This window comes from Hippichthys cyanospilos, chromosome 11 (genome assembly GCF_059441005.1).
Source record: "Hippichthys cyanospilos isolate Australia breed blue-spotted pipefish chromosome 11, RoL_Hcya_1.0, whole genome shotgun sequence".
In the NCBI taxonomy this organism is placed as follows: domain Eukaryota; kingdom Metazoa; phylum Chordata; class Actinopteri; order Syngnathiformes; family Syngnathidae; genus Hippichthys; species Hippichthys cyanospilos.
The window spans coordinates 906,337-923,353 of NC_142379.1; the positions used below are offsets into that span (position 1 = coordinate 906,337).

The 17,017-nt window shown below is 45.9% G+C and overlaps 1 protein-coding gene across 3 annotated transcripts in view; it reads right to left on the reverse strand.

Annotated features, from left to right (window-relative positions):
• robo2 (roundabout, axon guidance receptor, homolog 2 (Drosophila)) overlaps positions 1-17,017 on the reverse strand; it is a 248,807-nt gene that overhangs the window by 151,607 nt on the left and 80,183 nt on the right. For 2 of the 3 annotated variants that reach the window (XM_088426910.1, XM_088426912.1), the window contains exon 2: positions 1,703-2,029. In XM_088426910.1, the coding sequence (XP_088283036.1) occupies positions 1,703-2,029 (327 nt within the window). Of the gene's footprint in view, positions 1-1,702; positions 2,030-14,103; positions 14,563-17,017 lie in introns of those variants that run through there. The other variant, XM_088426911.1, reaches the window with a different exon arrangement.

Genomic DNA, 17,017 nt, shown 5'->3' on the forward strand with positions numbered 1-17,017 from the left:
CGATGCGGCGGGCCGGACCTGGCCCCCGGGCCTCGACTTTGACACCTGCGCTCGAAGCTTTTCCGAAGGCAACACAAAAGACGACGCGCGCTATAAGGCTGAGAAATACGACGAGGAAGCAAACCCTAAAATAATCCAGCGAGTCCATCTATTTTTTATGAATTTTCATTTAGACCCGGAGAGCGGCTCTTACAGCGATCAATAGATCAAGCTGCTGTCGCGGTGTCGCACCTGGGGGGGTCGGGATGCTGGTGGGGGGGGGCGTCTTATAAGGCCCATGGGAAAGCATAGGGGACTAGATCAAAAGGTGGACACCACCCCCCACTATATTCTCTCAACATGTAAGCCAATTTCCTCCAGATCACAAGGCAGCAATAACTGCAAATACGCTTAGGGGGAAGTAGGAGATGTTCTCGGGGCGGCGGCGGCGCTTAAAAGAGCACAAAGAGGCCTCTCGCCGAGAACGGCCCGCAGACAACAGGTACGGTAAAAAAAAAAAAACATTGCGGTGGAATTATGTTTCCGATACAACGTACGGCAAAGCCCGGAGCACCAACGGAAGTCCGCCTCGAGCTCTTCTTCAAAGGTCATTTCATCTCAGGATGGGATTTTTTTTTTGACATAATCCAGGACACTTGAGTAAGAAAAAAAAATCCATTACAGCGTCGATGGCCAACCGCTGGATTTATGTCTAGGTTCAGAGACTTGCCTGAAGTCAGTCAGAAATGGCCGCCTAAAACCAAAAAGATCAACTCACACATCCTCATGCTTGGGTTCTTGGGAATATTTTGCACATCTTGTTATGATCGTCATGTCCAGCCAACGTACAAAAATCCGGTTTCAAGTTTTGGTGAAAATGGACACCCAAGAAATGGTCAAAATGACCCCAAAACACAAAACTTTGACAAAGCATCATGGCTGACTTCCTGTTCAAAATTGGGACTTTTTAAAGACAATTTGTGATTGAAATTTGCGTCTGCAGTGTTGAAATCAATAGCTAACAGTTACTTTAGTAGGATGATGTCCATCCCAGATTCATTTTGGATATTGCTCTGAAACCAGCCAATTAAATGTGACAACATTTCAAATCTGACTAAGCACTTATGTAGAGGGGTCTTTCATTTTATTTTGAATTAATTTGAGGGGCAATTTTCAAATTTTGTGGAACATTCATGGAAGGATTGTTTTATTTTGTTTTTTTTTTTTGCTATGTTGTTTTTTTCCAGGTTAATCCCAGGGGCCTGAATGGGCAGTTTTTATTCATTTTTATATGGCTTTGATAACAGTTATAATTATGAAAGTCATTGACGTTTAATAAGACATAAGCCTTTTACTCTGCATGACTATAAATTGTCGGGCTTCATTTGAACGCGCCGTACACGGTCCCCATGTCAGCAATTACCGGAGCCTCGAACGCGTCAAACAGTCGGTAAAATTGGTCGTAAACGGTTTTGGTGTTTAGCAAAGAAATAAAGATGGGAAGAGGGGCACAGCATACAATACATAACGTACGGACAATTTTTTCTGCCTCAAATCAGAAACAATCTCATCTCCGCATGTACCGAATCGCCCTCCGAGTAACGGTTTGTTTTGATTACGTATAAACGGCGGCCAATCGTACGTAGACGCGCGGGTCGTCTCGGGCAAAGCGATTACCAGCCCGTACGAGGCGGCCAAAAACAAAAGAGGGACGGGGACTCACATGCTACTTCCAAGGAGGCGTTGCGGCTGACGGCCTCGCCCAGGTAGTTGCGGGCCACGCAGACGTAGGCGCCCTCGTCGGGCTTGCTCCGCCGCCCGTGGACGATGCGCAGGAAGAAGAGCGAGCCGCTGGGCAGCAGCATGCGGTGCGAGCGCGGGTCGTCCTTGTCCGTCTCCACCCGCTCGCCGTCCTTGTACCACTCCACCGTGGGCGTGGGCCGGCCCTCCGCTTTGCAGTTGAGGGTGGCCGGCTCGCCCTTGGACACGATCAGGTCAGAGGGGTGCTCCGCGATCCGGGGCGGCGAGTCCTCCTGGCGCAGACGGGATCCTTGGGAAGAAGATCAGATTCAACCTTAGAATAAATCTACATCGCTTGTCCCGTACTTTCTCCTGTGGTAGCGCGAAGCATTTCTTCGGCGGGAAACCTTGTCGAAATCATCAAAGCGAAAGCTGTCTGCGGAAGGAGCGAGCACAAGAAGAAAGGGGGCACCGTGACCTGACTACGGGACGGGGCGGCCTGTGGGTGACCTTCATGTTCTTGGAGAAGAAGGTAGTGGACACTGTATAAGCTGATAGTGGACACTGTATAGCAGGGACACGCATACGCACTATTGCGTGTTGATTTTCGCGTTGCTGCCGCGTGCTCCCCAAAAACCCTTTAGGACGCCGACCTTTTGGAACTAATGAATGAAAAGAGAAGGCTTGACCGGATGTGCTTTCAGAGCGGCAGGAGCTCTGTAGCTGTAAACACATCCCCGTCCGTTCTCCTCGCGATCAAAAACAATCAAAGGTCTCTTGTCTTCCTTCCTGTGTGACGTTTATTAAATGTTCTAGGTTATTAGATGTTCTAGATTGACACAACCTGACACTTCATGTAAACCGGATGATAGAAGTTTGACGTGTGGTTTTTGGAGATTGATACATACATGCATTATACATATTGGTGCATTCATGTGAATATCGAAAAATATTCCATCATAAATTAAGCTACAATAAAACTACCCAACTGCAGTGCTTGATTGGCTTGATGTTAAGAGGAGCGCAGGCCACGAGTGTCATCTAGGCATTGTTTAAAAAAAAAAAAACATGTCGTTGTAGTCACTGGCACACAACTGAAGTACAGTATTTTACAGGACGAAAATTCTCGTCCATGGCACTGAAAGAGTTAGGCAGAGCTAGCCTTTCACAAATTTACGGTTGGGCCTTTGCCAATGTCTATAACTATTACTCACTAAGCTACATTTTGCCTTGGGTTAGGCAATGTTAAAAAAAAAAAAAAGCAGATCCTTTAATCAGCATTTGAACCGGACAAAAAGCAACCATCTGCTCTTCTCCACGCTACAAGCGCAAGCTTGTGGATAATTGGACCCAAGGGTGACCACTGTGAAGGGAGTCGAAAAAAAAAAAAATGCCCGCATCGCTTCCTTTGCACACATTTCACATCACAGGGAAGAGGCGCAAACAAGTCAAAAACTGTTGAGTCCATCCTTGTCAGGATGGGAAATTTATGCTCGGGGTCTGGACTCGTGTCAAATGCTAATCCCCCTGGGGGGGGGGGGGGGGACTCCCTTTTTGATTAGGGACGGCAGCGGCTGAGTCTGGCAGCAAAGATAATACTCCCCGAGTCTTGAAAGCCGTGTGTGTCCACTTCCTGTGTGGCTTGGCCATCTTGAAACGGAGGAAGCCCGCGGAGTCATCGCAAAATCAAAGGGGCGGCCTTGCGTCATCAAACGGCCGAGGCCATCAAAGGAAAACGCGGGCCTTTAAACTCGCTAATTGTTGGAGCCGGTTGGCAGACAACATGTTAATACTCCTTCTGTGATGTCACGGGTCACATTGAGCCCATTTGGCGGCCAAATGTTAACCGTCCGCTTATTTTGCAGGATAAAGCAAAGCTAAATCATTCGTAATTCGTCGTTGAAATTAGCTTTACGTTTCGCACGAATATAGATAACAAAATGCTGCAGGGCAGAATTTAAGTACGCTCTTATGTAGTAGCGTTGGTTACATTTGGCCCAAGCCAAAAAATTCAAACGTCAATAAAGTCCGAAATTTACAGAGTCAAAACCAGAGAATTCTAATTTTAAAGTCAGAAAATTCTGAGTCTAGTCCCAATTCCAAACATTGTGAATTTAAAGTCTGAAAATCCTGACACAGACGGTCACATTTGGCCCAAATCCAAAAATGCTAACTATAAAATGAAGAATTCCTACTTTAAAAGGAAAATTGTGAGCGAAAAGTCAAAATTATGACTTTAATTTCAGAATTCTGACAAAGTCATAATTCCTAGACAAAACTGAGAACCCTGCAAACATTTTGTTTTTCTTTCACTGGCCACAAACCTCTTCCGTACCTTCAAGCAAGTTAGCAACATTTTGAAATGTCACATCTGCCCGGGAACATCTTTGGTCTTGCAAAAAATGAACATAAAACACGCTTTGTCATGACATGATTTGTTGCATTCGTGCATGTCATTGAGCCCAGTTGATGGGCGCGCCCTTTCTTGGGGGAGCTCGCACATTAGCCAAATAGCACCTAGCTTATTGTGCTTGGTCAGGACTAATCTCACAAAGGAGGAAAAATAAAATAAGTTGGCTAGGCTAGTGCTTTGTTTGGCTCGCTATGCACATGTAGCGCTGGCCCATCCACTTAAATCTCCCTAGGGGGGCCTAGTGGAGGGGGGGGGGGGGGGGGGGGGCAACATTGTGGCGGCTGCTTGGATGCGCATCCTGTGTTTCACCTCAAAAAAGAAAGAAAAGGGAGGGTGGCATATTGACCCGTGAACAGAAGGTAGTCTGTACTGCCGCCTGCCTAATTGCTGCTAATTTCCCCGCCCCCGACCCCCCACCCCCAATTCCCTGCCATTGATTGGTGATCAGGTCTGGTTGCTCGCTAAATAGACCCAGAACAGAGCTTGATTCTATGCTAACACCATTAAAAACTCACATGGAGGGACGGACAGAAAACGTACCGTTTTTGACTGGGATTATGAACCGACAACAATTAAAAAAAAGATTTATTTTGTCATGTTTAGGCAACACATAAAAGGCAGTCATTTTATTTCGATACTATTAGAGCCTTTCCCAATACACAAAAAAAAATTATTATTTGTGCAAATATTTAGGAGAAAAATAACACAATTTCTCTCTCTATAAACATGGTGAATAAATGTCATTCAATTTATTCCATTCATGGACCGCTTTGTCTCTCGCTCTTTTTAATGCCGTCCTGCCATTTTCCTTGATATGGCCCTCAAACAAAAATATTGGGACAGCCCCGGTAAACATGAATGTGTTGAGCAAAACTGTGCGTCCCGCTTTTGCCCTTTCGCCGTCCTGCTCTCAAGACGTGAACTGCTCTGTCTCTTGCTCTTTTTGATGCCATCAGTGCATCCTGACATTTTCCTACATTTGTGGCCCTCAAACAAAACTATTGGGACAGCACTGGTGAACATGAACGTGTCGAGCAAAAGTGTGTGTCCCGCCTGGCCGCTTTTGGCCTTCCGCCGTCCAACTCTCGTGACAACTGCTCTGTCTCTTGCTCTTTTAAACCGATCGGCGCCGTCCTATGTACCCCTCAAACCAAAATACGGGGACAGCCCAGGTCAACATGAATGTGTCGAGCAAAAGCGTGCGCTCGCCTAGCCGCTTTTGGCCTCCCGCCGTCGTGACACGGACTACTCCGTCTCTTGCTCTGTTTAATGCGATCAGCGCCGCAGTGTAATCAAGTGCTCACCGAGTTGGAGGCGAGTGCACTTCACCGGGTCTCAAGGCACACATGCGCTAATCAAAAGACACCCCCGCCCCGCAAAGCTACAAGCCCTCTGTTTGCAATATAACGCTAGCAATAGTTTCACAGGCAGGCGGGCAGCCACCACTGGAGGTAAACGGGAGCCCACAGACGAGCAGACAGCTAATGAAATCAGAGAGGGATTACTGAACCAGAAGCCTGCCTTTTTTTCTTGCTAGATTACTTATGTCAGGCTCACTGGAGTCTGCTGTAATTTCCCCAAGAAATACAACACGCATCAAACCGTCTTGTGGTGCGAAAGGTTTAATGTCTTTACTGGGCTACAACGAAACCGAGGGGAAAAAAAAACAACAGCACGGTGACCAATGGTAATTGCCATATTCATGTGTAACAGAAGGCGCTAAATGTTTGATTATATTTTTCAAATTTTATCATTAACTCCCAGGAGAAATTTCCGAATACTGGCCCCCCGAAAAAAAAAAAAAAGAAATCAATAGCCGAGCGCCGGTAATCCGTCGGGGCATAAAATTGGAAGAAAGGTTCCCTTAACGCTTGTGCAGTATTTTGACCATTTTGGTGTCATATGGTTCCATTTCATTCTTGCAGTATTTTAGCAAAGGGATGGCACACTTCAGGTAGTGGGATAATGTCAGAATAAATCTACATAAGTTATTCAATATTTACTCTTGTTATATTGGAATGCATTTATGAAGCAGTCTAACCTTGTTTGAATCATGAAAAAGAAAGTTGTCACAAGAAGAAAGGAGACACCGTGACCCAACTACAGGACAGGATGGTCTGTGGATTGCTGTTATGTTCTTGAAGAAGAAGAAGATAGTAGCCACTGTATGAAGTGACAACTGATAGTATAGCACATGCACACGCACACACATCTATCGCGTGTCGATTGTCGCGTCGCCGCTGTGTGTGTTCATTCAATCTCAATCTGTTCATCCAATCAGGAGCGGTGAGAGATACTCGTGCTAGATACTAGTAACTGCGGGAAGACATTTCTGTCGGTTTTCCTAACGCAGAAAACAAATTAAAAGCCTGCGTTTTCCTTCCTTGTGTGTTGCTTATTAAATGTACTAGGTTGCCTAAACCTGATAGATAACTAAGTGGTCGTGCCATGGGGTTAGGGTGAAATTTCAGCTCCCTAGAATTTTCTTTCAGGGCTTTCCCTTTGATGTGAAATGCTGTTGATATAAAGATCAAGGATTGGAAAAAATACCAAAATCTAGCTGAAGCCCGAGCAGAAAGGTGAATTCCATGATGGAAAACCCAATAAGAATGTGGAACACCGCAAAGAAAGTCCAAGGGAGTGGCGGATACCACCTTTGCCCCCCCCATCCGTCTTCCAGCATACCCCTATCCGTCACGTCAGTGCGGAAGGAAGCGGAAACGGCCAAAGAATGACGTTCCTGACCATGCGGAACTTCCCGGCAGTCCGCCATGACGCTTGAATGCCACGGACGGCTAACCTGAGATTCATCATCCCAGCTTGTCAGCGGCATATCAACTCCACTCCACTCCAATACTGTGCATGGAAAAGCACCTTCCCGAGGGTCTTCTGTGCCTTGTCGAAATGTAACAGGGGCTATTTAAACCCGTATAACCCTCCCCTTTTCGCGTGTGAAAAAACATACGTCCATATAGCTCTGTTTATTAAAAATAAATGATTGCCACACTAATCTGCATATTGCGTTTTATTTAACATTCACAAGCCGAAAGAAGTTTCACCAAATTCTGTCCGATCAGAAAGAATCTCTGTCTCTTGACGTCATCGGCGTTTTTCACGAGAATTAGAGTAGAGTGACGATGGTTTAAGATGGTTACATGCAAATTGCAGAATTTGGCAAAACTCATTTGACTTGACTTTTTGAGACCTTCGGTTTTAATGAAGAAAAAAAACAAACCGGGGTACCTATACCAGATAGGGCGCACCGGAGACACTTAGCGTCCGTTTGCTAGCCGCTAGGCGGAGGAATTTTGAAATTTTGGCCAATTGCGGTCCTATCGGAAAGAATCTGCGTCTCTTAAGGTCATTGGCATCTTTGACAAGAATTTGTGTAGAGTGATAACGTAAATTTCTGGTTCAAGATCCGATGCGGCTTACGGTGCGGAAAATACGGAACTAAAAATCCGTTTGAGTATCAGCTCTGAAAAGAAACATACGGGTCTTTCTCAATCACGGCATCGTTGCCAGGTGATTATTCTGCGATTGTGTGGAACAAAAGCGGTGTGTTTCCACTCCCGTTTGTGCTTTGCGCCTCGCATGCTAACACAGCCCCGCCGGAGAAACCACAGCAAACACAAAAACTCCCAACATTACAACGTGTGGCTACTTGAGAATGTTCCCGCTGTGAATGGAGATGAATGACATCAATTGATTCTCGCTTCTCACTCCAGCTTTGTCATGAGCTCACCTGTGTTGCCGAGCGCTCTCAATGGAAGCGTCTGAGCCGTTTATTACCTCAAGAAATAAAACCGGAGTCAATCGCGGGCAACCGTGCACCTCGGTGAGTCATACGGAGGAGGTAAACGGAGAAAGCGGACACGTTGGACACGTTTTCATGTTTCTTGGCCGGGCGATATGGCCCAAAATGTTTCTTTCCTCCAATCATTCTGGGCGATTACCATTTTACGATGTTATTGGGGGGAAAAACTGCTACTTTCCGTTAAAAGTGATGTGGCAAATTAGCAACCTCTTTCACACTGGGTTAGGGTTAGGGGTTAACCCTAACCCTTAACTCATTCAATCCCAATGCACCTTGACGGTTTTGACATTTCATCCCAGGTACTTATGTACCTTTTATTTTGGAATTAACTTTGCAGTAAAGGTCTAAAAATTGCTTGCTGTAAATTATTTAAATAATAAAGCCTGATAAAGAAATCTGCGCAAAAGCCAAGCGGCCAAAGGTGAACCGCGTTAGAACGAGGGAACACAGTGGTTATTCAGTGCAGTCCCTGGAAACCTCCAACTCCTTCACCGACGCAAAGGACAGTGAGATGGGTAAGTGCCCATAAAAAAAAAAAAAAAAAAAAAAAAACATAAAAACGGTCTCCGATGGTCAGTAGCTCCTGCGTCACCGATCGGCATCAGTATTCAGTCAAGCCACCACCCGGATGGGTGTTAGCGGATCACGCCGTTACAGCGGAACTACTTGACGGTTCAAACGTTCAAGGGCGCCATTAAGGCTCCATTCCAATTGCGAGTCTGACCGGGAGCCAGGAGATGCATTCAATCAAGTCGGGCACCTTATTTATGAAGCGGCACTCTCGACGCCTCGTCATTGGCTAGCCACCTCTGAATTCATTCACCGGGCATCGGACTAGAGTCTAGTCCGATTGAAAAGAAACATTTGGGTCACTAGACCCATAGTTCCTCTTGAAACTGAATTGTGGACAATTTAGCGGGGGTGGGCTTCCAGAGAGTACGGCTTACGCATGTACAATAGGTGTGTGTTCTAGCGGCAGGTGTGTATTGTATAAGTGCAGGTGTGTTAGACAGGTGAGGGCACGGTCCTCCCTCATGCCGGCCTCTACCTGCACAGGTGCACGGCCATGTTTGAATTCCTCCCTCATGACAGTGGGCAGATCTCATCGCTGCGTACGTGAGCGGGGCAAACTTTTGGCTTCATAACGCCACGTTTTTCCTTCCGCGGCACGCGCTTTGTTGGTCTGTGTTCTCCTCGGAGGGGGGAATAAAAAAACATCAAAGATCTAAGACGTTTCCAGTCTACGTTAACTGATTTCACACTGGCTCCCACCTAGCGTTAGCATTCCTTTGATGAAACCCTGTTCGTGCTAGCGTAGCGGGGGTCCCTATTCTGCTAAACTGCGAAACCAAACATTCTATTTTAAGGAGAGAAGTCTCAGTCAGGGGAAAAAAATGAATATTTAACAACAGTATCACAAAATACTGTCAACCCTACACGATCCGACACAGGAAGTCGTCTATACTAAAAAAAAAAACAGGAAACTGAGTATGGGAGATCTGGAGGAGCTATGCTAACCGCTAAAGCTAATTGCATCATCCTGAAAGGAAGTCGTTATACACTATACATCCAGCTCGCTGAGTGACAGAGAACAAGAGAGGCCATGCTAACCGATAAAGCTAATTTCATTATCAGAAAAGGAAGTCGAGTCGTACGCTAAAACAGGGGTGTCAAACATACGGCCCCCGGGTCGCGTGAATGGCTTTAATCCGGCCCGCGAGATGATTTTGTAAAGTATAAAAATGAGCGGAATTTTTTAACGATTATTTCATAATTAATACTAATGTTGATATTTGATAAAAATGAATCATTTTGTGTTTTTTTTTGGACAGTATTAAAAATACGATAACACATTTAAAGTTGTTGTTTTAAAGTTATATAAGTATATACCACGAGTGCACAAAACACCCAGCTTGCAGAGTGCATCATTTGATCAACTTGATCATAATTGATCGGCTATTGCTATTTTTTCATGCGAAATGTCGGCCTGAAAAAAAAAATCCATTAATGCTGGAGCCCCGCAAAAACATATACAGATGAAACAAATGGCATTGAAGTTTTGGGTCTTTTAGGTCTTTCTTCTCTGCTCTGTAAATGTCACGGCTACGCTTCACTGATGCTTAATAAAGCAAAGGTAAAGTGGGGGGAAAAGTGCTCCCGTCCCCTGTTTTATTTGCGGACTCGCGGGGAGGAAAAAAAAAGAAAGAAAATCAGTCAGTGACATTTTGGATTGTAGGTAAAGTCATTAGTGCGGGAAGGAGGCCCGGAGTCGGCCGCTAGCTGAAACCCGAGCCGCTCTGTAGCCAAACGCGGCTATTAGCTGATGGCGGCAGCTGACGAGTGTCCGTCCCGGCCGCCTTTGTTCCCGTTTGTCCCCGACCGTCTCTTTTGCCGCTCTTTGCTATCCACGGCCGCCGTTTTTTTGACGCTAATCGGGGAATAAACACGAGGAAGGTTGACGAGAGCGCGGGCGACAGCGGGCCTTTCCGGCCCGTCTCGGGACCGAGCCGCCTCGGTTGCGCGGCGGCCCCGTTCGGGCAAATGAGCCGCCATTACGATAATGCGCTGTAAACGCGGTCCGCTGATGCAGAACGATCGCATTTGGGGCGCGGCGAGATCCTCACTTGGAGTCGTTTGACGGAGGAGGCGCCGCTACCGAGCTCGCGCGACACCTGCTCGGGTCAAGATGACCCATTTTAAGAAGTTGACGTTTTTGATTGCTTGACAAACGGTTGGGAATAATTACTCACGCGGAACAAATATTGTTCATATGTGTTTAAAAATGTGGGACAACACGTCTCGGGTCAAACTGACCCTTTAAATCAGGGGTCCCCAAACTTTTTCTCGTGTGACTTTTCCATCCTCTGGTAGGAGGGTCGTAAATAAATAAATAAATTAATCTCTGATATTGTTGAGGTGGCCGGGCAAGACGTGGAGGTGGGCCGTAGTTTGGATGAATAATCACAAACTGGGTCAAGTTGACCCACAAACATTCACACACTTCATACAAATAGGAGAGATTTAGTTGTATTGTGTGCTCGTTTTGCAAAATGTCGACAGAGTTAATGCTTTGTCTTTTTATTTGTTTCCGCTACTATTGGATAATTAAACACAATCTGGGTCAAATTGACCCTGAAACATTATTGCCATTTTCTGAGAAAATAAAATATAAAAGGAAGGTTAACGACTCGGATCTCAATGACCGCATTTGATTAAGGTCTCGGCAAGCCCGCTCCTTCACGCGTCCTCTTGAGGATTTGACTTTTTCTGGACTCAGCATTCGCGAAACCGCAAGCCTGGCTGCCGGGGGAGGGTGTGGAGGCGGGGTAAAACGGTGCATCCATTAATGTGAAAAGCGCAGCGTTCCCACTTTCGGCAACTGTCAGCGTGACGTCACCTACGGCTCGGAATTGCCAAGGCACGGGTCACAAGTGCAGCAGGCGCTAATCCACCTGGGACCAGGAACTTGGCGCATGCAGTGGGACAAGTTTCCAGGAACAGATTTCAGATAACCAAGCTCGCTAAGTTTTGGTGAAATTTGCCTTTTTTTCAGGACAACTGGGTGGTTCTCCACCTGTTTTCACTGACGTATACCGAATTTGAAAGCACTTTGGTCTCTAGGAATGCCCAAACTTGGTTCCTCCGGGTGCCAGATTCAGAAAAATAGATCGATGTAAGGGCCAGGGTTACACTAGATATTGCTAATAGTAGCTAATTAAACACCGAAGAAATCAATTAATCAAGCATTGGCGATTATGTGATAGAGCTTGATTTCCCATATAGGATAAGATTATAAAATAAGATTATAAGGTTCAGATCTGATTTCTGCCACCAAATCGTCACTCAGCCGAGGCACTTTCTTTCATATATTCTCTTGAGTGGCGTGGCTTTGCTCAGAGACTCGAGAAAATCACGCCAACGTGAACATGATAGCGTGATAAGTATGTGGGCATCCCTACTAAGCAGGCCCGAAGTTTGGATGTGTTTTCTGCCACCAAATCGTCACCCCGCCAAGGCACTTTCTCTCACGCATGCTTTGTTCGGAGACCTGAACATATGTCCAACTTTCCTCGGATCGCTGGCAAAAAGGACCATTCAACTCTTACTGTACCCCTATAATCTGACAGCGTCTCCCCTCCCTCCCCCGTCTTGGCTAATTTCAAATGCACGCCCCCCGCTTGGGCCGGGACAACATCTCCCGCTCACCTTTTCTCGCCGGGTGTGTTAATCACAGCGCCTGACGCCATTCACAAGCCTCGGCTTTGTTACTGGAGAATACAACTCCAGACCCTTTTTTTTGTCCCCTAAGTGGACTCTTAGAGGAGGGGAGGGCCCCTCCCCTCTTCTCCCAAGGACCCCGCGGATTACCTTTGAAAAAGGATGGAAGGGGGGGAGGAGCGGACGATTAGGAAGATCCGCCGCGACCGGGCGATGCCATCGGGCCACTGCTTAGCAACCGCTGGCCTGACACCAAGAAAAGGTGCCGGAAAGGCTCAGACACGTTTTTATATGGAGACGTTCAAACTTTGCGCGATGACAACAACGTGCGGGAGCAGCCGCGAGCAACAAAAGCAGCGGTTGAGGGGCGGGAAACAAAAAGCTTTGCGCCAAGCGGCGGACAAAAGCCCCCTTTGCGCGCAGGTGTTTGCGCAACAAGCTGCACCTTGACCCAAATGGACTGGCGAGTGTTTAAAAAGCCATAAAAAGCATCATTGGGGCGACCGGCCGGCGTGAGTCACGCTTTCTTTCTCCAAAGCGCTCCTTGCTAATGTGTGAATCACAGAAGACAGTCAACAAATAGACACCGCCCTCATTCCGCCATCACACCATATTGACACATTTCTGCAGGGAAAAGTGGCCCGCTCGCGATGAGAGACCACACTTGTTTCCAATGCTCTCTTGGCGCAGTTTTAGGACGAGCGAGAAGATAATACAAATCGAATGCATGTGATGTCATTTCGGTTGACATCGAGTGGAAAATGTTATATTTAAAAGCAGGATTGGCGCACGGAAATAAATCGTTATCAAATTAGCGAGACAAAACGGTACTTTTTGCAGCTATAAAATGGTTGAAAAAGTTACCATTTCTTGATGTCTTTAACGCAAGGACAGAAAGGGTTTCCCCTTTCAAAATGAGAGCAAATTAGTTGGAACGCAAAGCAACATATTGCTAAATTAGATTAAATTAGATTCAACTTTAATGTTCTTGCACAAGTCACGGGTGCAAGCCAACAAAATGCAGTTTTCATAAATATAAGTACTTTTTTTTTTTTAAATCTAAATGCTTTGCCCTCCTGAGGGGGTTGTTGAAGAAAAGAAATATTTCTCACGGGCTACGTACTGCATTACACCACGAGATATTCACCTAACAGACATGAAAACGTGCTGCCAGGGATTGACGCGGGGTGGCCGGAGCCTCCCCCTGCCACCATCTCGCGCCGCCCCTGCATCCTCGTACAAAGCCCAAGTCACGTTAGGGGACCAAGACAACGCTGCATTTTCAATCTAAAAAAAAAGCCAAGTGAAACGAGTTTATCTTTAAAAAAAAATGTTGAGCAACGAACAAGTTGGGCACAAGCGGACAGCAAAAGCTCCGTGACTCGCCGTGAGTCACAGTTTCTTTCCCTTGAATCTCATCCCGGTCAAGTGATCAGCAACACTTGACACCGCCTTCATTCCACCATGCAGATAAGACACAAAGAAGCGTTTGGAGGGACCAAGAAACAAACAAAAAAAACACAAACACACAATCGCTCCATAGCCAATATGTCAATTTGATATGAAAGTCCAGATGAATGAAACGAGTCCCGCACAACAGGTTCGAACGACCTCCTGTTCCACTTCACCTCCGAGCAGCATCTCCACCACATTTTCAAGAACTCCAAATTTTGCCTGGCGTATTCATGAAGCCGTTTGGATTTTTTCGAATTTCATTTAAAACGAATCCCCACTCAGTCACATAAAGGCAAAGATCGCCGTTTTTCTCCATTTTAACGATTTGAACGTCAAAAAAACGTCAGTTCGTTTGTGTTCTTGAAGTTTTGCAAGTTTGCCATAAAAAAATCATGCAGCTGGAAAAGAGTGACCAGGTTTTGAGTTAAGCGTCGGCTTTGAATCATCCACGTGAAACGCACCAAAAACGTGTTGAACTTACCATCAACTTGAAGGCAAAATAATCCAAGCAGCGGAATGAATGCGAGCGGACTCATTCTCGCATATTCCAACATCCGAGAGAGGCGCGCGAACCCTCCAAAATTCAGCGCGGATTTATTCCGTCAAAACTGACAAAAACGCACAAAATTCAGAAGATCCATTCAAGGAAATGAAGAAGGAGAAGAAAAAATAAAAGTAGGTCACCCGGCGAATCGGGCTCGCTGTTCCGCTCAAGCGGCGTTTCGGTCCATAAAAAAAAAAAAAAAAAAAAGTCCCGGATGGGTTTAGCGCTTTCCCCCGGCTCGGTTCGGATCGGCTTCGGCGGATCAGGCGCGCGTCGGCGAGCTGCGCGTCGCGGTCGTCAGACGTCGCTCGTCGGCCTCGGTGACGCGCGGCGCGCGTATCCGCCGCGACATTTCCCCCGGAGTCGACTCGAGCAAACAAGTTGGGCAGAGGCGGAGGCGGAGGCGGAGGCGGAGGCGGCGCGCGGGTCCTTCCCTCGCTTGGAGTCGGATCGCATCAACAACGCACGCCCTCGCGCTCTGGGACGCGCGCGCCGCGCACCCGCTTTGCGCAGCCGCTTTGCGCAGCCGAGGTCAAAGCCGAGGGTGGCGAGCCCGGGTGCCGCAACAAAGTTGGCTTCGACCCCCGGGGGCTTTTGGATGTCTTGGCCGTGGGATTGCAAAGAAAAACGTACCGAAAGGGCTTCAAAAGGAAGGGTGAATTATTGCCTGGATCGGCGGTTCTCAAAGTAAGGTCCGCGGACCGCTTGGGGGTCCGTGAAATAACTTGCTTGCCGGCTATTTTCAGACTCTCCTTTACCCTAATCCTCTTTTTAAAAATCTGTCAGTAAGTAGCCGTGAACAAACGTTGGGGCGCTTTAACTCATTGAATCCCCAAAACGTTTTTGTGAAGGTTTTTTGTAAAAATCCAGACGTTCAATCCCAGACGTTTGTATTTTTTCCCACAATTTTTTTCGAGTGTTTGACCAAAAGCAGAATCTAAAATGGCTGGCAGTAATTTAATCAGTAAACAGTTAGGTAACTATTTTAGTTCATTAATAAAGTAGTGATTTACTGTATTACCTTCAAAGTCAGCCCAAATCGGGTGATATTAACGCCAGGCTAGTGAAAAATACCCCGGACACCCAAGGGTTAAAATGCTGCTCCTTGTCTCTCATTGGATCCTTCTGGCCAAATCTTGTGATTCCACAGACAACAATAATACAGTATTTTGCCTTGGGTTTTGCATATTAATTAAGTTCCAAACATATAATTTTTCCAAAAGCTCGGTAACAAAAATGCACTCAGTAAAAGGCGTGTACTGTAAATGCTATTTCGAATTGAAATTATTCAACATTTATTCGAACCTTCAAATGGCTGAATAAAGCATTTGCATATTGTTTACAAACTCATCTCGCGGGCCGGATTACACCTGTTGGCGGTCCAGAACCGGCCCGCTGGCCATATGTTTGAAACGTCCTGTTTATTTTTTTACCAAGCAACCCCTAACCGCATTCCTGCACCAAAAAGAAAAACACTTAAAACGGAGATGCACAAGCATATTTTGTTCAGCAAATCCAGAAGATACATCATGTTTTATTGTTGGCAACTCTGCCGAAAAATTGCGTCACGAATGCCACCGCCCATCAGTATAGAACTTAAAATAAAAACACGCAAAGTTTCACAAATGTATCAATAAGATGCCTCATGTTCCAATTCCTTTGCTCTTTATTTGAAAAGACACCTCTACTGTTCCTGTCATGAAATTAAAAAGCATTCAATTGAGTTGATACTTGCAGTTCACGTTTCATAAACTCTGATTTGACTCTTAAACTTTTTTTTTCTTGTACAAAACTGGTTGTTTAGATACAAATCAAACCAAATTGGGTCAAATTGATCCCAGTAGCGGCTGTTTTTTTTCCATCCAAGAGTTTGAAGAAACAGCTCAGTCAAACAAACAAAAAAATAATTTTAAAAAATGTGTGTGTTTTTGTTGTTATTGTTGTTTTTAATAAAAGGCACTTAACATTTTGACCCAAGTTGCTGGGCTATTCAATGTATAACAACCTTTAACCACCCCCCCCCCCAAAAAAAAGGAAGAAATTATACAACATGACACATAAATTTGATTGATTTGCTGCGAATCAACCCAAATATCAGCCGATCCGTATCTAACCCAAACTGGGTTCTTTGTTACTGTGTTACAAGACCCCCCCCCCCCCCCCCCCCCCCCCAAAAAAAAAAAAAAAAACTTCCATGATGTGTTGGCATGAACTGATTCCTTATTTTATTTTTTTTAACCAAAGCTTTGTGAGCAAAAGAAGCTGGATTGGAAAAAAGCTCAACTCAACTGTTTTCTCATGATTTTTAGATGTACTGTATGCTTGTGATGCTGATTTTTGGCCGTCAGACACATCGAGGCGGCAGTTGTGACACAAGCTGTTGAGGTTCACAGCGAAGGGGGCGGGGCGGGGGGGCAAAAGGGAAGGGCTGCGGTGCATGCGGTCTGCCCAGCAACCTCCTCGTCTCCATAGTGAACTGCGAGCTCCCCCTACTGGTCGTTCTGCCAACAACCGCCTCGCCACACCCTCTACTCGACCGGCTCAACGCAAATGTCTCACAAAGCTCATGATTCATCCATCGGCAGAAGGTTTGTTATGGTTGTCGCGATGTTTGCTCACGCATTTTTTTCTCGCAGCAGTTGGATGGCCTCGTTGAGCTCATAATATTTCAAAAACGGATTTCTTTTTTTCGACCAATGCATGCAAACAAAATAATAGCCTGGTATTTCTCCTCTTTCTTGATATGTGTAGGGCTCCACTGCACACAAAGAAATGCGTCTATTCGTAATAACTCCACTGCCAGCAGAGGATAAAATGTTTTTACTTGAATAACCATCAAAAGGAATCAATG